This window comes from Cyprinodon tularosa, unplaced genomic scaffold (genome assembly GCF_016077235.1).
Source record: "Cyprinodon tularosa strain WSP-4 unplaced genomic scaffold, ASM1607723v1 ctg394, whole genome shotgun sequence".
Lineage (NCBI taxonomy): Eukaryota > Metazoa > Chordata > Actinopteri > Cyprinodontiformes > Cyprinodontidae > Cyprinodon > Cyprinodon tularosa.
The window spans coordinates 699952-718655 of NW_024039112.1; the positions used below are offsets into that span (position 1 = coordinate 699952).

At 40.8% G+C, this 18704-nt stretch overlaps 1 protein-coding gene across 5 annotated transcripts in view; it reads right to left on the bottom strand.

Moving 5' to 3' along the window:
- Window positions 1-13544, bottom strand: part of LOC119791542 (interleukin-1 receptor accessory protein) — a 28165-nt gene extending 14621 nt beyond the window's left edge. For 2 of the 5 annotated variants that reach the window (XR_005281874.1, XM_038297692.1), the window contains exons 1-4: window positions 12996-13544; window positions 9880-9950; window positions 3171-3365; window positions 2734-2821 (exon numbers count right to left, since the gene is read on the bottom strand). Coding sequence is in view for 4 of the 5 variants with exons in the window: in XM_038297692.1 (XP_038153620.1) it covers window positions 2734-2821; window positions 3171-3365; window positions 9880-9950; window positions 12996-12997 (356 nt within the window). In the remaining variant the exon portion in view is untranslated. Of the gene's footprint in view, window positions 1-2733; window positions 2822-3169; window positions 3366-9879; window positions 9951-12995 lie in introns of all 5 variants that reach the window. The other 3 variants (XM_038297693.1, XM_038297694.1, XM_038297695.1) reach the window with 3 other exon arrangements.
- Between the last annotated feature and the right edge of the window lie 5160 nt (window positions 13545-18704).

Here is an 18704-nt window from a genome sequence, read left to right on the forward strand (position 1 = left end):
GGGGATTCTGCTGGAGTTTTCCACTACCAGGAGACCCAGAACAGAACCAGGGGTCTTATTTAAAAAACATTGCCTAGGATCTGTACTAGAAGTGTAAGTATGCCAAATACCCAACATTGGCGTACACAAGCAAGAACCAAGAGACTTTCCTTCAGGATCATGGAGCTTCAATGGCAACCGCAGGGTAGACAGTAAGAAATATGGCTTATCTAAGGCAGAAACAGATGTGTTGATGAGTGTGGAGGAGAATTGGATGCATCCGTTTGGTCGCCACAAAAAAGGCTCAACAAATTAAAAGAGAAGTCCGGTCATATTCACAATACAACTTCTTATATAACTTTAAATATGAAATTATTACATAATGTTCAATAAATGATAAATGTTTTTAATCAAGAGTAATTTTCATGTGAATGAGCTTTACTGGAGGCATCCATGTTTGTCAAAGAACACTACTGCCACCTACTGGTTTGTGACGTCACGGTGTGGTATCGGCTGTTGATCAAGTCCCAGTGCTGGATCTGGTGTTTGTCACAACGCGCTATTATCCAAGTTATCTTGAAAACATTCTTCTTCCAAAAGTTTTTTCTCTGGCCAGAAGTTTGATGGTAAATCCTCCATCCTCAGGTTGGCAATCCAACGACGAACGGCTCCGTTCAGGATCATGAATTGGAAAGGTGAAATAACTAATGTTTTTTTCACTTTTACCCGATGTATTCCAACATCCAGCTGCCATGCACGTGGGCATTGTCAGTTTCACTATAGCTCTGGTGAATTTCAATGGTGAAGTCCTCTGGAAATCTTCAATAATTGTTGTTAATTGCAGATGTGTCTAGTAGTTCCCATTGATTTTTCTTGTAAAGCGGGGAGAATGGCGCTAGGCTTACCGCACTGTGACGTTTTCGCCAGAAGATGTCAGGAGTGAGGTGTTACTATATTTGGGCAAAAATGGCTGCCCCCGGGCTAAGCGATCGTGTCGAAAATTATGTTTTTATTTTTTTAATGAGGGGTTATGCTAAATTCTTTTACTTTGAAGGAAACAGAATCTAATGTATGAACAAGTTTCAAGGTGGCTAGCAGTATTGTGCTTCGTGCTGGCTGTGATATCTCAGCTTTATGGATGAATTATTTTGTACCTAAAAGTTAATTCAGGCAGAATTAATTAATCACTGATTGATCAGTTTTTGGACATTAAAGCTACAGTGTGTAACTTTTAGCGACATCTAGCGGTCAGACTGCAGACTGCAGCAACATGAACATCTCCCCCCCACCGCTTCTCCCCCCCAACAGTACGGCGAACGTTACGGGACAAAATGTCTTCCACGACGTCCGCATCACCTACCTTCTCAAGTGATGAGGTTTGTTTACATAGATAATTTTACAGATAGTATTTCATTAGTCTGTGTAGGGTATAGATTTCATGTAGACTTAAGATAATATATATACCCGTTATTTTTTCTACATCGTTGTGACATTTTGGCGATCTCGCAGTCACTAGTTTGTTGGCTCTGCGCTGCCGTAGCGCTAAGATGTCTGCCTCCATGGCTGCGAGACCCGCTCCTATGTAATTATAAATAACGAATTCTAAGGCAACGCAAATATTAAGGTTAAGAGGCTGAGCTCGTAGATGATGATAAATAACATAGTTATGTATAATATATTACATTTCTGACTGTATATCCCTGTAATTATTACACACTGTAGCTTTAAGTTCTGTGAAACATTCACCGTCTGTAGCTGAGATGAAACTGTGTCCTACAGTCACGGCGCCTCCACTATGAGAAACGTCCATTAATCTGCAGGAAGAAAAACTAGTTCCAGTGCAGGGATGCAAATAATCAAAGATTTTTAAGCTCGAAAAACTCTACAGTGTTTTTGTTAGACTATTTCAACTATTTCAAAATAAAAGGAGGAACAACAAAATTCCTCAAATCAAGCAGATTCATTTAAAACCTGTTCACTTTTTGTTCTAACTTTACTCCTGGTTTTATTTCAGAAAATCAAACTGTGGGTTATTGTAATAATATATTTAACCTAATGTATGTCAGAACAAAACAGGTCTTTAAAAAAAATGTTTTAATCACTGCAGCAGATGGAGGCGGTCCGTCTGAGCTGGAAGGAGGGACAGGAAGTCAAACCTGATGGTTCTGTGGTACCCTCACTGACGAAACCTGACCATGACCCAGAAACCGTGTAGAACTCTATGCTTTGTTTTCTTAGAGTGGGTAACACCCACTGCTGTCACAGGATGGGTTGGTCCATTCGGTCAGCTTCTCAGTTCAAAGCAGCGGATCTCAGAAACCTCTAAATGAAACCAGAGATCAGTCTATGGACCGACCCAAAATCAAGTTCTACTAGAATCTTTTCCGAAAGTTGAATCTGTCAGCTTTTCTGTCTGTGATGACAGATCAGAACCAGAACAATTTAGAGTCCAGATTTCTTTCTGGTTTATAATCTCTCATGCCGGATGTTTAGCTGCGTCTCAGTGGTGGCAGTCGGGTTAATTGAAGCCAAGGTTCTGTGATGCTGAGGTTCTGATTTAAAGCTCAGAGTCCAGAGGAACATAATTCTTAAGAACATTAAATCATTTCCTTTCCAGTTCTGCACCAGTTTATGATGAAATGTTAAATAAAATCCCAGTAAAACCCAGATGGTTTAAAACCTCCAGGAGAAAGTTTTGAAGACCAGAACCGGTCTGTTGCCAGAGAAACCCAAACGGGAAGGATGTGGACTTACCGCAGCATGCAGATGTACTGCCCCGTGTCGTTGGCCACGGCCGGCTGCAGCCACAGTCTCTCCCTGTCTCTGCTGAGGCGCAGGCTGCGGAGCAACAATCACATTAGAGACAGACAATAAATCAGAAACGATCCAATTAGAGCGACATCAGAACAAACTCCCACGTCCTGAGCGACGCCGGCCTAACCGCCCGTCTCACAAACACCAATACATCGTTTCTGGAAGGAAAATCGTTAGGATGCTCTTCATCATTAAATTACACATGCAGAACCAAGGTCCGGGCAGGAAAAGGGCCCGTGTTCCCAGCAGGTGAAACCCAGTTATCTACTGATCGGGTTTGTGTTGCAGGACAGTGAATAATATGCAGAAAACTGGCCTAAAAAATAATAATTAAAGCAGCATTTCTATTCCAGAGAGAGTCGGTTTCCATGGTTACCTGTAGGGGATGGGCTGCTCCAGGTCATGGCCTTCCAGCAGGCGGTACCAGAACAGGTTGTGTCCGGCGCTCTGGGCCGATGTGTAGTTGTAGACGGAGGGATGAGAGAAGAGAGGACAGGAGATGGAACCGGCCTCGCCGTCCAGAACCGACACCGCCCCCTCACTGGATTCGCCCCAGTCGTAACACATGGGTTCTGGTAGACAGGAGGACAGTGGGACACATTTAGCAGATGTTTTATGTCCCGTTTACTATGAGGATTCCAGCAAAAATAAAACCGAAGAACAACCGGAGACTGAAAACTTGAATTGGACCCAGTTCTTCCAGTCCAAGTTAAGGCCCATCCATGTTACCACCAACTCTGATCTCTATCCTGATAAGGAAATCAGGCCCACAGCATGACACTTTCACCACCATGCCTTCAACTACCTGTCCACTCAGATTGAAGTCCTCTAGATACTGAAAGTTAGTAGAATAAAACCTGAGCTGAGTTTCTTTATTGAACAAAAACATGACTGAACTGGAGCTTTGATGTGTTTGGGTCAACAGAACCACCCATGTACATGTAGGAGACTCAGCTTTATAAGCCGAAAGAGTTTCCATCAAACTACGGCTGTTTGGACTGAACCCCCAGCTTATGCAGCAGCTCCAAACTCTAAAACCTGCCTGAAGTGGGTTCTGAACCGTTGTCATGGTTACAGTTCTCCTAATAAGACGTCCCTTCGTTTGCAGATATCCATTTAATGTAAAGAGAAGCTTTTAAGTCTGCAGCAGAGGGTTAGATATTGATAGCAACACGTCGCTCCATATGTTTTTATCCATCCATCTTGATCCGATTATCGGAGCTCTGGCTGAGGGAAGAAATTACAATCATCCATCTATGCAGCCGTTCCCCCCAGCTCCTCCTGAGGGACCCCAGAGCGTTTCAGGACAGAACCGACATCGGCCCACGCCAGGATCCACTCCCAGTGGAACGGGCTGACAAAGTGGTTCTGGAAAGAGGGAATCAGGGTGAAACGGGCTTCAGGTCTGCGTCCAAGCAAGTGTTTTTTGGGGTTCAAACACTTTAAATTCCTTTGAGGGAGCTCTGCTGAAATAACAGCTTTTGTTCTGTCTGGGTCGTCCTACTGGACCTGATAACTTGTTTGACAAAACCAAAGATGGGGAGAATATGGAAAAAATTTTACTCAAATAAAAGTAGCTCTACTTTATTATTTAATTTCTTCACAAAAGTAAAAGTAAAAACTGGAAATGACAAATAGAACAAATACTTTGTAAGATTGCATCTCTACTACTGAGTCATTGTTGGCTCATAATGTCTGACCTAATGTCTAAAATGATGTTGAAAGAGTTTTCTGGAAATACAAACTAAATAACATGATTATGAATAAGCAAATTTTGGCATAAAAGCTATTTTCCAAAACTTTTTTCTTAACACAACCTTAAAGAGGGCAATAAATATGTCATGAAAAGGATTAAGAACTTTCAGCGACATTATTTCCTGTATTTTGACTGATCATATAGTAGCTCAACTTAATGTTGGTGGATAGAGTAACCAGAAATGTTTACATTATTAGGAGTAGCAATACTTGGACAAAAATATTTCTTAAGCAAAAAGTAGAGTAAAGTATAACTACTTCTATGTACACTTGTTTAGACGCAACTTTTTCTAAGCTGTTTATAAAAACACGTTCGTCTTTGAGTGGACAAGGCCTCAGGTCATATTCTTTATCAGTAATAAAACTAACATCCTATTTGTTGACATATGTTTTTTAGCATAAAAAAACAAACAAACCTTGGAATTGATTGAGACTAGGGAAGGAAAATACTGAAAGGCTCTGTGTTAAAAGGCAATAACTGAAGGTGCGATTCGATAAAAGGTGCCGTCAGAGATAAACCACCATAGAAATACATCACAAGTTACTCCTGATGATTTTCTGAACATCTGCCAGAGGAGCAGGACTCCTCCCGTGTGAGGGAACCAAAGCTGCTTTTCAGTCTCCGGATCGACTCCAGGTTCCTTAGTTTGGATCAGTTCATTTAATCTGTTCAAATCCATCAAAAAACAAATAAACATCTGAGAGCAAAGAGAAAGAGTCCAGGGTTTCCTCCCCCTGACCTTCATAGTGCAAACATCCCAACACTCTGCTTTATCTGGGATTTTCTGGGAAACCCTGCTGCCTGCCTCTCCCAGAGCTTCACCTCACACAGTGTTGGCAATTAGAATGAAGTCAGAAACTAGAAGTTTGGAACTGAAACATTTATACTCTAGAAAATGATTCAGTGCCTGCTGAGCTCCATCTAAAAGGGTTTACAAGCTCCAGCTTGTTATCAGAGAAGCACACAGAACATCTCCCTTCATTGTAGCGGATTAAACATGAACCATAAGCAGCGACAACAATGAGTCAGAACGACCATCTGGCTCCTCAGCTTCTGCTAACATTCAAAACAAGATGGTGAAGTTTGATCTGCCTCAAAGAGCCAGAGCCTTCTCACTAAATCCCCTTCCTGATGACGCACCAGCTGTAAGACAATTCAAGGATATCCGGAATTAAATATGGCGCCTCGCTTTAATGTGTCCTCTGGCCAAGAGACATGGCTTACCTGGATGGCGCAGGTAAATGGACGGTAGAAAGACCCAGTACTCTGGATTTTAGCATATTTTCTCAATCAAAGCTAGGATGCCCTAATGGAACTTAAATATCTTCAATTTAAACTGGACTGAAGCTCCAGAATGAATCCAAGGTTTGAACAATCATCTCAAAGAACAGCAATAAAGCGTGTTCCTCTACCTTACATCGAGATCCTGAGTCTGTTTAAAGGTCTCTACCAGCATTCATCTCCTAAACCAGGCAAATATTCAACCTTTTTTACCTTAATAAAAAATAATCAGTTTCTCTCTTAAACACAAAGGCGTCATCAGCATATTGCTGCATAGAGCAGTAAAATATACCCAAACTATACATTCCTTTATCATTTCTTTCTAGATTAAAGAACACAGATACAAGGCTGGACTCAATCAGTACTGGATTATTTATAGTCTGTACAAATTACATCCCATAATAGGATGGAACATTCCTCACTAAAGGGGCATTAGAAAGTGATCCTGCAAAAAGTCGCTTTGGGAATTTGAACCAGCGATCAATCACCTAAATTAGCGCCGACTAATTCCCTTCCGATTGATTTTCTGACTGATGGTTTCCTCCCCGACTCAAAGATGAAGCCAATCAGTCAAAATGATCTGGAGGGAAACACAGATGATCCTCATTCATCAGGGAAAGGTTAATTAGACCGGAGAGGGAGTCAACTGTTCGATACAGGAAGCGAGGATGGGAATGATGATACAGATAGGAAACCTTTAATCGTCCCGACGCCACGCCGCCTCCAAAACGCTCAGCATGACAGCAGACAGGGGAGAGGCTGCATGAACAATTTAACACAGAGATCACAGAAAGTTTATATCTCCATTGCTCTAAGGAACCCAAAAGCAGAATCTGAATAACAGAAACCAACAAAAACGCTTCAATTAGCCGCTCATGAAGAACCAAAACATCGACTGACTCAGTTTGCGTTTCAGACGGTGTAAGCAATTCTGTTTCTATGAGAAATTTCCAAAGACCTTATAAAAACATCTTCCACATGTCCTGAAACATCCTCAGGGAGTTTTTGGGACCTTTCAACACATCCTCTAAGGTATTAGAAATGACAAAGTAGTTTTCCTTCACTGACATTTAATCAGTAAGACCCGGTTTGACTCAGAACCAATAAAAGACCAATAAAAGAAAATGAACTCCTCCAAACATTTGTTTTGAGAAAGATTTCATCTTTTAGATCTTAGGAATCTGAGCACATCTTCAGGAAACAAGCTCTAAAAAAAGATAAGAACAATATAGCAATCTGCAGCTATTTCTGCTGTTGTACAGATGAAACTGAGATGATTAGAGAGGACCTTCCTGTGAAAGGATGATTGGTATGAAGTTGATTTTGTTCCATTACTGTTGCAAAGAAGACATTTAAAAATTGTTGAAAGTTAGAAAAAAATACAATGCAGAAATTAAACATTGAAAAGTGTTAATCTGTTTCAAATTTTATTAGTTTTTCAATTTAATTGTCAAGTTTCTGCTTTTTATATTAAGCTTTACAAAGTGCCTTTTTTTTTTCCAAATTGGGAGTTAGCATGTCTGCATAGATGTTAGTAGAAACATTTTTATTGGTCAATCTGCACATCTGGAGCGAGTGTTTCTATTTGGCTTGAAGAAAGAGAATCTGATCTGTGAAACACAATTTGAAAAGAATGTAATTCATAGGATGCAATCCGAAAAAAAAAAAAATTTTTAAAACAAAATTAAAAAATACCATTTGAAAAAAAAGGCAAAAACAGACTAATAAAATAAATCTAATAAGATTTGAAACAAAATCTAAGACAACAGCTAATTTAGTCCCAAAACCTTATTTTGTTAAAACAAGTTTCAGAATTTCATATCTAGAGTGCACTTATTTCCATTTTCTTTTACAAAACATGTTCTTTGAAAAAATAATGGAATAGATTCACTCCATAGATGAACTCCATAGATGAGGGGTCGGACAACCGCGGCTCCGGAGCCGCATGTGGCTCTTTAGCGCCCCCCTTGCGGCTCCCTGAAGTTTTTTTTTGTATTTGTAAAAATATTAATTTATTTGGTTTGTTTATTTAACAATGGTGTGCAGGAGGTAAAAACAGACATTCATTATGTTTTCCAGTGCAACTGTTCGATACAAAACATTTATTTCAATAAAAATGTGCGTCATTGCCATAGAGATTAGTGGCCAAAGCCTGCAACACATGTCTCAGCGCAGCGCGGTGCCAGGCAAAGCCAACCCGGGGGGGGGGGGGGGGGGGGGGGGGGGGGGGGGTCTTTCCCAAAGGGAAAAACAGGAAGATACCTGATGAGAACAGAGGATTCAAAGAAGAAAGGACCGAATCATTTGCTTTCATTATCAATGCGGAAGAATTGCCCGCATTTTTGCTTTGGCACAAGAATTTGTCAAATAATAAAAACATAAATTTGGATATGCATTTCTAGGGAAGGCTAAATACGCAGCCGATCACAAAGGTGGGAGAAAAAGTGCGATTGCAGAACTTCCGGATAAATTAGAGGAGAGCAAACATAGATTTAAGAAATGGATTGCATCTCCAAACTCCACTAGTGCTGCTAGTTTGGTTTCAAGCAGGAAAACATGTCCACAGATTGAACAGGTGGTGCTCTTCTGCAGGTATGTAAACTTCTTTACATACATAACCATGTCCAATATGGCTCTTTGAGCAATTTGGGTTGCCGACCCCTGCCATAGATTAACTCCATAGGTGGCTGCAGCCCTTTTAGATGCAAATCACAAACAAAACCAAATAAAACCAAATAACTGATGAGGTGGAGCTGCAGAGGGGCCTCCTGCTTAGGATTAAAGCTCCACAGACCAGGACGGGTTCAGCCCAGCTGGTCCTGTGGATCCTGAACGCTGAGCTCCAGATTAATGGATCCTCTCTGCAGCTCCTGACCAGAGTGGATCGGCTGCGCCTGTGTTGGTAATTGACCTGTCAGGTTTTCCCTGCTGGAGTATTAGTCTTTCTATTAAAAGCCCCCCCCCCTGCATGCAGCACCATCCACCCATCCAAACAGCAATCCCTCCACCCATACATCCGTCCGTCTCCAACATGTCATCCTTCCTCCTGCTGCAGACATTACCAATGCCCGTATTAATCATCCAACTTATTTTATCTGGAACCAGGTGGAAACAACCTTCAGCACAGGAAGGAAATAAATCTACCTTTCCATCATAAATGCAGTAAAAATTGAAACACTTAGAAAAGAAATGCTTAAAGTGTTTTAAAACAATTTAAAAAATTGGTTATTCATGAGCTGCATGTGGTCTGCAGGTGTCAGAACCAAAGCAGCAGAGATGCATCATGGGAGTCCAACACAGCCGCTGAACCGGTCCAGATCCAAACTGGTGGAACCAGCTCTAAGCTGGATCTTTGGGTTTCTGCAGCCATAGAACCAGCTGGAGGCCTCAAACTTTTCCAGTTGGATCAATATTTCTTTCCCTGATTCCAACACAAGTCGATAAGATTAATGAGTTTCCATCTGGTGCTGGCATTGCTGTTAAAGCAAACAACCAGTGCATTAAAGTTATTAAAATCGATATGCAGTCAGGGTATTGATTGGGTCCATCCTCACTGCTGCTGCTGGATTTAACCCATCAGCAGGTGATTCTGAGAACCTTTGTCACTTTGCTTCCACCCAGATATCTTTATCGGAAACCCTGGTTCTGAGAAAACATCTCAGACAGCTGCCAACCTTCCAGGGAGTGGAGCTTTTAGAGTTCTTCCCATTAACAGAGAGCTCCAAACGGCTGAGGTTGGGTCGGGTGGAGCCCAGCTCTTCCATGGCCCGTCCTGCTGTGAGCAGGTCGTTCTCCCAGAATCCATGCAGCTTTTCTTCCCGTCTTCCTGCAGCTCCATCAATCTCCCACCGCGTTATAAATGAGCCTCCTGCCTGCTCCTCATTAAGCTCAGAGCAACCAGGAAAACGTCCAACTTTTGAGGATTATTTGGACCCAGAAACAGTTTAGGGAGAAATTAGATGAGAAGGTAAAAGTTCTGTGACTCGGATCTCTGACTTCACCTTCTAATGAGAACCCACGGGCCCCCCCCCCGCCCACCTATCACCTACCTGTCGAATCGCTGGATTGACACACAGCGCCGCCCGTCACAGCCAGGAGGAAGAGGAGGACGAAGGACGCCCTGTGGAGAGATGAAGAGAACCTCATTAAGTACTGGAATAAATCTGGATGTTTGGGTCAAACTGGAACCAGATCATGTTTACAGCTTGACTTGTTCTTAATTATTTGTTTTTTATTTTTATTCTGATGGTGTGAAGCTTTATGGTTCTGCTCAAAGTTTGTGAAGCTTTTAGTGGCTTGAAAGATCTTTTCTCAGGGTTTGTTAACCAGCTGTTAAGGTTCTTTTGGGTCTTGGTTCCACCTCATCCTGGAGCTGGATGAATAAAAACCCAAATGAACCCAAACAGCTCAGAGAGAAAAGGTGGCTGTTTTTTTTTTTGTCAGAAACAGATGTGAACTGGTACAGGGTCATAGAATTCAGATCCACTCGGCTTTGCAAGATTTTAATCCAGCAAATATTTACTTACAGTTCTGTAACTTTATTCCCCCCCATATTCTATATCAGGGTTTATACATGAATGAGTAACTCTTATTTAATGCTTTTTAATGCTCTTAGAAATAATCTTAATGCCATCAACAAGTACCCATGATTTATATATATATAAATCCTTCGTCATCTTCACCGTGGACAGGCTGCAGCCATGTCCCGAGTTCCTCGTTTTCCCGCCACTTTGGTTCAAATTAGCATTTTTCCCCATTCTCTAGGCTTTTCTCTGCCTCAAGCTTTTGTTCCAAAGCATTTTAATGCCACGATTATCAAATTTAATGTATTTTAATGCCAATTAAGGCATTCGTTTAAAAAAATAATAATTTAATTACTTTTAATTATTTTTTATGACCCGAGAAACCCTGTATATTCCATTAGAGAGGCATTATTGTTGCACATAATTTTTGGAAACGGAAATTTGAAAAAGAAAATGCAACTCTCATAGCTGCTCAGTGGAGCAGTGGGTAGCACTGCCTTGCTGCCATGCAGCAAGGAGGTTGCATGGATGCATGGAGTCTGCATGTTCTCCCTGAGCATACGTGGGTTCTCTCCGGATACTCCGGCTTCCTCCCATAGTCCAAAAACATGACTGCTAGATTAAGTGGCTTCTCTAAATTCTCCTTAGGTGTGAGTATCTGCGTGAATGGTTGTTTGTCCTGTTTGTCTCTGTGTTGCCCTGCGATGGACTGGCGACCTGTCCAGGGTGAACCCCGCCTCTCGCCCGTAGACAGCTGGAGATGGGCACCAGCACCCCAGCAGGGATGAAGCATGACAGAAAGGATGGATGGAAAGTGCAACTCAGAATTAAAACATTAAATAAAGTCTAAATTTGTTGCTTCTTTGTTTATTCTTTTTTCTCAAAAAATGTTTATATATATATATATATATATATATATATGTATATATATATATATATATTTGTATATATATATATATATATATATATTTTTTTTTTTCAAATGTTATGCATTTTTAATGCATAACTGGTTTTCCTTAGATAGAAAACTTTGTATCAATTTGACTGTATGATCAGGTTGAACTGTAAAGTGCCTTGAGATGACATGTGTTGTGAATTTGGCGCTATATGAATAAACTGAATTGAATTGAATTAATGGTAATTCTTAAAAATCAATCTGAAAGACAGAAATTTCAAAAATAAAATCTTTAAAAACAAAATGCGAAAACAAAAATTGAAAAATAAAATAACAAAAGATGGAAGAAAAATACCATCTGAGAATAGAGCAAAGTTACTCTCAAAACCTTTGTTTTAAAATAAGTTGTTTTCTTTTTATTTCCTGTAAAAAAAAGTGTTGTTTTCTTGCGACAACAATGGAGCCACCGCTTCCCCTCATAGAGAGGCCTCTAACTCCCATCAGTGAGATCTGACTCCTGTCTGTGTGGAAATTGCTGCTGAATTAAACCCATTTTTTCAGCCATATGTTCCTACACAACCCAGTATGGATTCAGCGCTCAGCTTGCTGAATTTTTCACCTTCAGATTGGATGTTTGAGCAGAAAACAGTGAGGAAAGAGATTGAGTGAGACCGGAGCATCCAGACAGAGGGATAATGTGACACGGAGGATGATCAGGCAGAGTAAGTGGATCCCTGGAGGGACATACAGAACCAGAGCTGCCCAACAACACCATCCATCATGGCACACTTCATGCCAAAAGGAGCTCAATAAAACCAACAGTGGAACACCTTCTGGTGTGTGTGTGTGTTTATGGGAGACCAGGAAGTTTATTACTCATCCTCAGTGAAACCTCCTTCAGCTTGGACCACACTCATCCCATCATTTCAAGAGTTTTCTGTTTATAAACCAGCAGGTTTAACTTGTAGGGAGTCTGCAGCAGCTGCTGCTCCACCAGGCGTTTCCTGCTGCCATTAATTCAGAGCTCAGATCTGATGAGGATGAGGAGGCTGCAGCTGTTCTGCTGATCTCTGCAGTCCCCAAACTGACTCTGGAATCTGATTATGAGGGTGGATCGATGAGAAGCACAAACAGATAGAAAAAACCTGCTGTCACTGTTAAAATACAGCTTCCATTTACTCCCAAAGCTGCTTTCTAAAAAAAAAAAAAAACACTAAAATAAAATTTAATTACACGTTCAAACAAAATTATTCAGCCTGATCATTTTCAAAGAAATTATCCAAATTTTATGATTAAATCTAAACTTTCATAATATGCTTTCTCTAAAACTTCTATTAAAATAGTTAAAATCGGAAGAACGTGAAACTGAGTACTGTAAGGATGCCGAAAGGTTAGAAACAGCTGGAAACTATAAATAAAAAGCGCATTTCTACTTTACATCCTGAATTATCGGACAAAAATCTGTATAAATATTAAATTCTTGTTTTTTTAAAAGGAGATTTGCTCTGCGGCTTCAGATCTGATGTGACAACTAGTACAGAACTCTGTAATAAATCTACAACAGATCAATAACTCTTATTGGATTCTTATCAAATAAGTACAAAAAAACAACAACAAAAAACTGAAGAAAAAAAAAACAGTTAATGGTTAAAAACTATCACGGTGTTTAGAGTCACAGTAATCAGTGCCAGGTTCCATTTAAAAAACGGTTTATTAAGATAAAACAGCTCAAAAAGAGGAGACTTACATCAGCTGCAGGTAGATGAGTATCTAGGCGGTTCGGTCTGGTCAAGATGAACCTTTCGGCTCTAATCAGGACCCGGATAATTGTTTGAACCAGAACCAGGACCGGATCGGACCGTCGGGACTCCTCCTGCCTTCCTCCCAGGAGCAGGAGTCCGGTGTTATGCCCAAACACCGGCGCTCTGCTGATTAACCGCCGATCAGGGCTCCACAGCCGCAGTAAGCATGAAGCGGTGGACCGGGTCCGGTTCTGTCTGGGTGGTCCGGGAACTCCTCCAAAGTGTCCCGGTGATTAACGACCCCGAATAAGAATTAGACTGACTGAAGCCAGATGATCAGTTTTAATTATCCATGGGATCCGAAAAGAAATGACGGCAAGTCGGAACCAAGTCGGACTCCCCAGAATCTGGCTTAGAAAAGTGCGTAAAAGGCGCAGAAAGGTGCGTGACAAACGCAGTGATGGTGTTTTTCATAAAGTAGGAAGTAGAAGTTGATTCCGGTCTGCGCTCCTCCTCCTCTGAGCTCATTATGAGAACATCAGATTTCCCAACAATCGGATCGGATCCGAACAGCCAGAACAGGGTCAGAACTGCTCCAGCTCCCATCAGGCTTTTATTCCCGTCGGTCAGTGAAAAATGAGGCAGTAGGCTAACTCAGAGTTTATTACTGCAGAGGGATCAGCTACAAATCAGCTGGACTGTTCTGAAAAACTCAAGATCCAGAGCTCAGTTATTGCTCTTTAAACCTCTGCTCCAAACATTATTGTTTTTCCCACTTTCTTTCACCGGATCTAGATAATCCTGGAACCATGATGTCAGCCCTCACTCCACCTGAGAGGTCCCAATATTTTCTGGCCCAACAAAATTCTTTTCAGCCCCTAAACCATATATATATATATATATATATATATATATATATATATATATATATATATATATATATATATATATATATATATATATATATATATATATATATATATATATATATATATATATATATATATATATATATATTTTTTTTTTTTTTCTCCATCTTTATTGTGTTTTTAGTGGCATCTTTACCCAGAGGCTCCTTTTCTTTTCACAGGAGGGATCACATGGTATCATTTAAAATTAGTGTTGCACCGATACTGATACAAGTATCATGCGGGACCCCAATCCAGCACTGAAATAATGGTATCGGTATCGGCGAGTACAAGGGTGTAACTTTGGAAGGAAAGGGTGCGGGCTGATGGACCTACAGTTACTCCAACAGAACGCTTTCATTAGGTTTTTGTATTTTTCAAAAATGAGCTCAAACATATATTTATGTAATGCTTTCTTATTGCTGAGAACACAAGAGAACCATAATACACTGATATTTATATTTATAGGTAGTTAGAGAGATGCCTTTTAGTGCATAACACACACACACACACACACACATATATATATATAAAAGTATAAAAGAATAATAAATAACAGCCAATTCCGATGTAAAAATCGATATATCATGTATCCCTACAAGTACAATTTTAATTACATCCATAAAAAAATGGATATGCTGCATTTTACATATAGCATTGCCTATTTTATTCTTTTAAATTCTCTGTTAAACTTGGAGATATATTTTATTGCTTGTTGCATACCCCAATAAATCTGTTTCACCTTTAAATCTGCAGCTCTCCCTACTTCTCTCTGTGCTCTGTTTAAGAAGATCTATGAACCTTTTTACTAATATAATGATGCCAGAAACCAAATTTCAAGAGATGTAGAAGCTCTGCCGTCTGATTCTATTTGTTCAGTAAGAAAACCTGTTCATTTTAAATTGTAACTGGGAGTCATGGTTCTTTGAGAAGCCCAGCTTTTATAATGAAGAAGAACAGAACATTTAAACTATATTTTCTCAAGCTTTTTGCATTATAATACAAACTTAAAAATGTTGCCTTTTTTGCAGAAAAAGCTCTAACGAACTGATTTTTCGGAGGCATCTCTAATTTTTTTTCACTTTTACTTTAATATTAAAGTAGATGCTGGTTAATATTCACTGAGTGCTGCTGTGTGTCTCTCCTCCAACCACATACGTGACCTGTTAGATCTCAGTGCTGCATTTGATCATAATATTATTTTAGAAATACTTTAATATTTTATGAATTAACCGAAGAGCTCTAGACTGGTTTAAATCTATCTGACCGTTTTCAGTTTGTTCACATTGATTATAAATGTTCCAAGTGCTCAAGGGTTACCTGTGGAGTACCTAAGCAATACAAGTTATCCAGTATGTTTCTAGTCGGTAGAACTATAAGACAGCATGGGATTAATTTCCACTGTTATGCTGATGATACCCAGCTACACTATATTGCCAAAAGTATTTGCTCACCCATCCAAATTATTGGAATCAGGTGTTCCAATCACTTCCATGGCCACAGGTGTATAAATTCAAGCACCTAGGCATGCAGACTGTTTTTACAAACATTTGTGAAAGAATGGGTCGCTCTCAGGAGCTCAGTGAATTCCAGCGTGGAACTGTGATAGGATGCCACCTGTGCAACAAATCCAGTCGTGAAATTTCCTCGCTCCTAAATATTCCACAGTCAACTGTCAGCTGTATTATAAGAAAATGGAAGTGTTTGGGAACGACAGCAACTCAGCCACGAAGTGGTAGGCCACGTAAACTGACGGAGCGGGGTCAGCGGATGCTGAAGCGCATAGTGCGAAGAGGTCGCCAACTTTCTGCAGAGTCAATCACTACAGACCTCCAAACTTCATGTGGCCTTCAGATTAGCTCAAGAACAGTGCGCAGAGAGCTTCATGGAATGGGTTTCCATGGTCGAGCAGCTGCATCCAAGCCATACATCACCAAGTGCAATGCAAAGCGTCGGATGCGGTGGTGTAAAGCACGCCGCCACTGGACTCTAGAGCAGTGGAGACGCGTTCTCTGGAGTGACGAATCGCGCTTCTCCATCTGGCAATCTGATGGACGGGTCTGGGTTTGGCGGTTGCCAGGAGAACGGTACTTGTCTGACTGCATTGTGCCAAGTGTAAAGTTTGGTGGAGGGGGGATTATGGTGTGGGGTTGTTTTTCAGGAGCTGGGCTTGGCCCCTTAGTTCCAGTGAAAGGAACTCTGAATGCTTCAGCATACCAAGACATTTTGGACAATTCCATGCTCCCAACTTTGTGGGAACAGTTTGGAGCTGGCCCCTTCCTCTTCCAACATGACTGTGCACCAGTGCACAAAGCAAGGTCCATAAAGACATGGATGACAGAGTCTGGTGTGGATGAACTTGACTGGCCTGCACAGAGTCCTGACCTCAACCCGATAGAACACCTTTGGGATGAATTAGAGCGGAGACTGAGAGCCAGGCCTTCTCGTCCAACATCAGTGTGCGACCTCACAAATGCGCTTCTGGAAGAATGGTCAAAAATTCCCATAAACACACTCCTAAACCTTGTGGACAGCCTTCCCAGAAGAGTTGAAGCTGTTCTAGCTGCAAAGGGTGGACCGACGTCATATTGAACCCTATGGATTAGGAACGGGATGTCACTTAAGCTCATATGTGAGTCAAGGCAGGTGAGCAAATACTTTTGGCAATATAGTGTATATCTGCCTTTAAATCCAGATAAAGCTAACCCATTACATAGAATACAGTCATATATTGAAGACATAAAAACCTGGATGACTCTTAACTTTCTGTTTCTGAATGCAGACCAATCAGAAGTTATAGTCTTTGGACCAGAGGTTAAAATAAAGTAAGAAACATTGGTGTTTTTTTTAATCAGGACCTGTCATTTAAATCCCATATCAAAGAGGTTTCTATAATTTCCTTTCTTTCATCTGCAGAATATTGCAAAATTCGAAATCTCCTGTCCAGTGGTGATGCTGAGAACCTGTTAATGCATTTGTTTCAAGGCTGGACTATTGTTATTCTTCACTACGGTAATTGGAAGTCTACAAACTGTAGTTAGAAGCCTTCAGCTGATCCAAAATGCTGCAGCCAGGGTTCTGATAAAACAGAGATCATATCTCTCCTATCCTAGCTTGTCTTCACTGGCTTCTTCTTAAATCCAGAACAGAATTTAAAATCCTCCTTCTCACATATAAAGCTTTAAATGGGCAAGCTCCATTTTATATCAGAGATCTGATTGTTCCTTAAATTCGTAACAGAGCACTTCATCATCAATCTGTAAGTTTACTAGTAGTTCCTAGATTTTCTAAAAGTAGAATGGGAGGCACATCTTTTATTTGATCAGTTTTAGCCCATGAACCAGACACTGTCTACTTTTAAGGGTAGGCTTAAAACTTTTTCTTTGATAAAGCTTTTAGCAATTGGAAATTGATTCAGTACCACTGTTGGATCTGACGCTTTACTTTACAACATATCCCTGCAAGACTTTCAAAGTAAGAATCCCATTTATACTGTAATAAAGCATCTATTCACCTAATAACAAGGAAAACCAGTGATTTAACATTAGGAAATGGATGTTATATCACTGCTGGACATTACCCTTCCCTTGACACACATCCGTGATAGATTTTCAAAATAAGACTCCAGGGACTCTACAAAATAAAACTCAATGTTTATGAGGTGTGTCAGTCACAGCCCAAGAACATCCAAAGACCTCTGGTACTCTGGGCAGATCTCATCCACTTCTAAGGTCCTGCCACCATGGAGTTTTTTTTTGACCACCTGGTAACTACAGTTTCAATAATGAACAAGTCCAACCCAAAACATCCAATAAGGAGTATCTGCTGGGTTAAGGCCATTCTCAAAGTATTCATTCCACTGTCTGACAATGTACTCAGTTAAGGTCAGAAGCTCCTGCTCCCACTGAATATAGTATTAGCGAAGCACTGCTGCCCCTCCATAGGCATTGCCAGAATAACTTTGAGGCCCACCAGTAGTCTGATTCCATGGTCTCAAAAAACTCCTCCCAGCTTTTGCCTCTGCAATCACCCTTGCAGTGGCACCCTGAACCCCGCAGTACCTGTTTGCTGCCCCATGAATCCCAATAACACAATCAGACTAAATAGGGCTCATCTTCAGCTTGATGGCATCCCTTATTGCTGGTTTCCACCACTGGGTTTAGGGTTGCCAGCACGACATCCTCAGCAGACCCACAGCTACTGTACAGGTGGTTGTATCGACCATAAAGGCAGGCAACATATTCCTCTCCGACTCTGTGTTGCCTGCTTCCTTCCGAAACTGAGAAAATCTCTACCAGAAGTAGGAGTTAAATATATTTCTGATAGCGGACTCAACCTGACATTCCCAGCAAACCCTCGCTTGGGCCTCCAGAGGCTGTCTGGCTCCCATCTATTCAAGCTCATTCAACTCATAACAGGGTGGTGATCTCTGGTGGTGACGAGAGGATCCCAAGAGATCCTCTCGTCACCCAAGAGGGTTCATCTTTGGTCCTCTTAAGCTCCTTCATCCGACACCACTGACGCCCATAGAACCTTAGAGAAGTTCTGTAGTTGAATACATACCTGACCAATGTAAAGACACGTGGCTGTGCACCATATTTATTTTGCACTGCAATTAACCTATTAATGCCCTTTTGCACCATTATTTTTAAACTGTTTTCTTTTTCTCCTACAGTGTTTACATTTTGATCATTGCTGCACTTCATACTGGTACTGTTTTTCTTACTCCAACTGCAATATCATTACACTGTTGTAAGCTGTTTGCAACAAAGTTTTGTTTTGTATACACTCTGTGCTAACACAATT